The 4,196-nt window shown below is 32.4% G+C and overlaps 1 protein-coding gene across 1 annotated transcript; it reads right to left on the bottom strand.

Moving 5' to 3' along the window:
• On the bottom strand, window positions 1-3,476 carry LOC133783155 (probable receptor-like serine/threonine-protein kinase At5g57670). Its single transcript, XM_062222699.1, has 7 exons — window positions 2,917-3,476; window positions 2,565-2,819; window positions 2,305-2,462; window positions 2,114-2,193; window positions 1,881-2,016; window positions 1,517-1,666; window positions 1-488 (listed from the first exon to the last, which is right to left on the bottom strand). The coding sequence occupies exons 1-7, from the start codon at window positions 3,122-3,124 to the stop codon at window positions 312-314; spliced, it is 1,164 nt and encodes a 387-aa protein (XP_062078683.1). The 5' UTR covers window positions 3,125-3,476; the 3' UTR covers window positions 1-311.
• Between the last annotated feature and the right edge of the window lie 720 nt (window positions 3,477-4,196).

Raw genomic sequence — 4,196 nt, 5'->3', positions numbered from 1 at the left:
TTAGCATAGAAAGTGGTATATATTGCTTTGTTGTAACAACACTGACTCCACAAGAGTCTAATCATGATGAAACATTGCACATCAAGGAAACTTTTTTCCATCCATACACACACACACACGCATATATATATATATATATATATATATATTAAAAGTTTGATTGGAAAGGAAAGTGGGGTTTCCTTGCAGACAATTTTCAAATCTGCTGTGACTTAATACTAATATTTTGTTTGTGTTGGATCTATATTTACAATGTTGATAAAACAACCACTTTTAACTATTCCATTAAGTGTATATATAGTTAGTTAACTCTACTCTTTTATAGAACTTTTTGTTGAGACTGAATCTTGGGGAGAAAGTGAGAAGGAACTGTCACTTTCATACTCTAGATCTTCAAAACCCCAGAACTCATCTTGCTCTTCTTCTTCCTCCTCTGGCATTTTCAAAATTTCTTGGTCTATCTCCTCATCTTCCATAACCTCCAAAACCTGTAAATTCAAACCAAAAAAACAACTAAGTACTGTGGTAGATACTTTCACTAAAGTAAAAAAGTACTTAGACTATGGTAATACAGTTATTGACCAAATTTGAAGAGAAAGAAACAAAGGATGACAGTGAAAAATCCAGGCTTTCATGAGATTTATTACCAGTAAAATAGGGCCACAAGTTCAGTAATTATTGGGTTGAAAAAATTAAAAAAAAAACTTAAATATGGGGACAAAAAAAGGACCCCACTTTCACAATCATTGAAGTGACCATAACTTAATCTTATAAGTACATGAAAGCTAGAACCATATTCATATATTATATGTATTATGTGTTTAGTTTATGTATAGGTATTAGGGGTTAGTTGGATAGAGTATTTTCTGATTAAGAAATTGCTTGAAAAACTGAAATGAATGACCCTAATCAAGACTAAAACAATTTTTTTTTTAAAAAAAAATACCAAATCTAAGTCTCATATAAGACCTTTGGGTGGTGATAGAGATGTACAAAGTCATTTTACAGGCAAACCACCATAAATAATTTGAAGAAAACAAATATTAATTCAAATATGGTATATCATATATATAAAACTATATGTAGCTTACTGGCCAGGTCAGTCAACTAAAGGCAACTGTATTAACATGAGGCACAATATATGTAGACTAAGCTAAACCCATGATATTCCTCCACGAGCCAATAGTTTATTGACAAAGTTATACATATTCTTATTCATTTCTATTTATAAAAATAATATGACCATATTGATAAGGAAAGCATCTCAGAAGTTTAGAACCAAAGTTATATATATATATATAATATATATAATATCATTTCCTCTCAACAATGGCCTAGATAGATACCATGCAAGAAAAAGCGACAAGTTTTGCTATTCTATTGATATGAATCATGATTTTTTAAATACCATTTAGCAGAGGTTTATTATAGTATTAGTATAATATATATACATACATATATATGTATATGTATATGTATATATGGTATGTCATTAAAAGGGTTTTTTTTTTAATACCTTGGTGATGGTAGGCCGCCATTTTGTGAGTGACCTTATGCAAAGTGATGCAGCAAAGGCAAGTCTTTTCAGCTGAGTAACATCATAGGCCCCTCCCAGCTTTGGATCAATCAGTTTTTCAATTTCTCCTTGTTTCAATATTGGTTTGGCCTGTTCAATTCATAATCAACAATTATTCAATTCAGTTCAATTACATGTGCTAAAATATTGTGTTACCAAGACCAAGCAAAAGTCTAACACCAAGAGAAAACTCCAATATTAGACATTTACCAAAACAATACGGCAAATTAATAATAGAATAGATCAAGTGGCAATTTTTTTTATTGTATAATCATAAGGAGAAAAGGGGACTTTCTTTCATTACCCAAGTGTGTAAGCTCTGGTGAGAACCATCTACTGGCTTCCTGCCTGAAATGATCTCTAATAGAAAAACTCCAAAGGCAAACACATCTGTTTTCTCATCCACAATTCCATGCATATAGTACTCAGGAGCTAAGTGCCTGTGTAAACAATGTTAACATTTTATTTAATCCTTTAATTGTGCCCAAAAAAAAACAACTTTTGAAAAAATGTCAGATAAAGTGTTCTTTTTGGTACCCAAATGTCCCTTCTATAGGAGCAATTGAATGATGAGTCCATTGAGATGGAAGCCATTTTGCTAGTCCAAAATCAGATATCTGAAAAAGCATAAAAGATACAACAAAATTAACACAAGGGTGGGTGGGTATATATAATAATGATAATGAAATTGATAAGAAAGAAGAAGAAGAAGAATATGCAAAATTTACCAGTGGTTCAAACTCTGTAGTCAAAAGAATGTTGGATGACTTAATGTCTCTATGGATTATCCTTCTCTGACAGCCATTGTGCAAATAATGGAGGCCTCTGGCTGTACCAATGGCTATGTTATACCTTGTGTTCCAATCCATAGGTGCCAAATTCTCACCTAAACACAAAAAAATTCCCATTAAAATCTCAGAAGACTGACAAAAGAAAGAAAACCCAGAAAGATAAGAGAACCAAAAAAAATTGGTGTGTTAAGTTTTACCATGGAGAAGAGAAGCAACAGAGCCTATGGAAGAGAATTGGAAAATGAGGTAAAGACCACTGTCAATACAACAGCCAAGGAGTGATAAAACGTTTCTATGGTGGACATGGCCAATGGTTCCAATCTCAGTCAAGAACTCTTTCTCTTTTCTCTCATCCGAAGCTGTTTTCGTGAGCCTTTTCACAGCTACTTCGTCTCCATTTCTCAAAACTCCCTTATATACCTCTGCGTAGCCTCCTTTTCCGACCAAATTATCTGATACCCACATCACAAAACACCATTATAATCTCAAAAGAACAGAACCAAAACGGAAAAAAGAGAAGAACTATAAGAAGAAGAAGAAGAAGCTAACCTGAGCTGAAACCATCGGTGGCCTCGGAGATTTCTTCAAAAGAGAAGCATTTCCAAATGGGTCTCTGAAAAGACTCGGTTCCTACAACTCCAACACAGTCTTCTTCACCATTGGGGTTTGGAGCTTTCTTCTCTACAGCTGCTTCTTCCAAACTGCGTCGTTTAAGAGAGAAGAGCCTTTTAAGGCTGTTGGTCCTAATGTATTTCATGGCATACAATAAAGTTTGAACTCAGAGAGACTCTGTTTCATGCAGAGCAGTATATAATAAAGTGACAACGAAACGAAGCCAGGTGGAGAGAAGAAGAAGAAGAAGAAGCAGAAGATAAAAAAGCTATCTTTCTCTCTCTAAATTCCAGAGGGAAAAGAGATAGAGTCAAAAAGACTGAAAAGGGTATCTGTTTTTGCTTTTGGTTTAAGGGTTCGAGGAAAGCTTGTCTCGAGAGACGAATGATGGTTTGGTCTGTGAATACAGAGAGAGAGGGAGAGAGAATTTTAATGGTTATAGTTATAGAGAAGACGCTCCATTACATTACAGAGTCACAGTCTCAGACCCTTTTCTATTCATATTATGATTATATATGGACAAAGAAGATGGCAATGTTAATATATATTTTCTAATATAAATGTGAGTTTAGACATTTAAAAAAAAAAATTGAGAAAAAAAAATTGAATTTACACTGATACTATCTTTTCTTATTTATATTTTAATATTTAAATTGGCTAAATACCAAATTTTTTTTTGACTTTTTGGTTTTTGCAACAATTTCTTTTTATCAGGTTTTTAAATTTTCAATATATAATAATTAGAATTATTTTTTTATAAAAAGCTATCATAGTTTTAAATGTATTAATTATTTGAAATGGTAGTGTTGTTGTTGGTTTTTTGTTATTATGTGAGTTTGCTAATTATAAATATATATATATATTACAAGAAATTTATAAAGAGTAATAACATGATACTTAAAATATGCATTCAAACATTATACACAATGACGTGGTACTGTTTTTTAAAATAGTGTTTCAATTTTAATAAATATGATTGGTTAGGCTAAACTGGAACATCATTATGTGTAATATTGAGGGAGTACACATATCATTACTTATGAATTTAATGTGACAGTCAGAATCCTGTGATCCGCAGGGGGGAAAAAGCTGTGTAATCCTACATCGCCTAAGAAATGTCAAGTGTGATGATTCTAAGACTGTGTAGGTATGAGACTATACAATTTAAGATGGCTTAAATAGATTGATGTGTACTACCTATGCCAACAAAATGCATC

The sequence above is a fragment of the Humulus lupulus genome, chromosome 6 (assembly GCF_963169125.1).
Source record: "Humulus lupulus chromosome 6, drHumLupu1.1, whole genome shotgun sequence".
NCBI lineage: Eukaryota > Viridiplantae > Streptophyta > Magnoliopsida > Rosales > Cannabaceae > Humulus > Humulus lupulus.
This window is presented reverse-complemented; position numbering and strand designations above follow the sequence as displayed.

What these genes read in the sequence shown, in the direction of transcription:
- LOC133783155 (XM_062222699.1), bottom strand. Translation starts at nt 3,124, where the DNA reads ATGAAATACATTAGGACCAACAGCCTTAAAAGGCTCTTCTCTCTTAAA. An exon ending in CACCGATGGTTTCAGCTCAG is followed by an intron (nt 2,820 to 2,916) that starts GTTAGCTTCTTC and finishes TGTGGGTATCAG; the next exon opens with ATAATTTGGTCGGAAAAGGA. An exon ending in ACCAGAGCTTACACACTTGG is followed by an intron (nt 1,667 to 1,880) that starts GTAATGAAAGAA and finishes TGAATTGAACAG; the next exon opens with GCCAAACCAATATTGAAACA.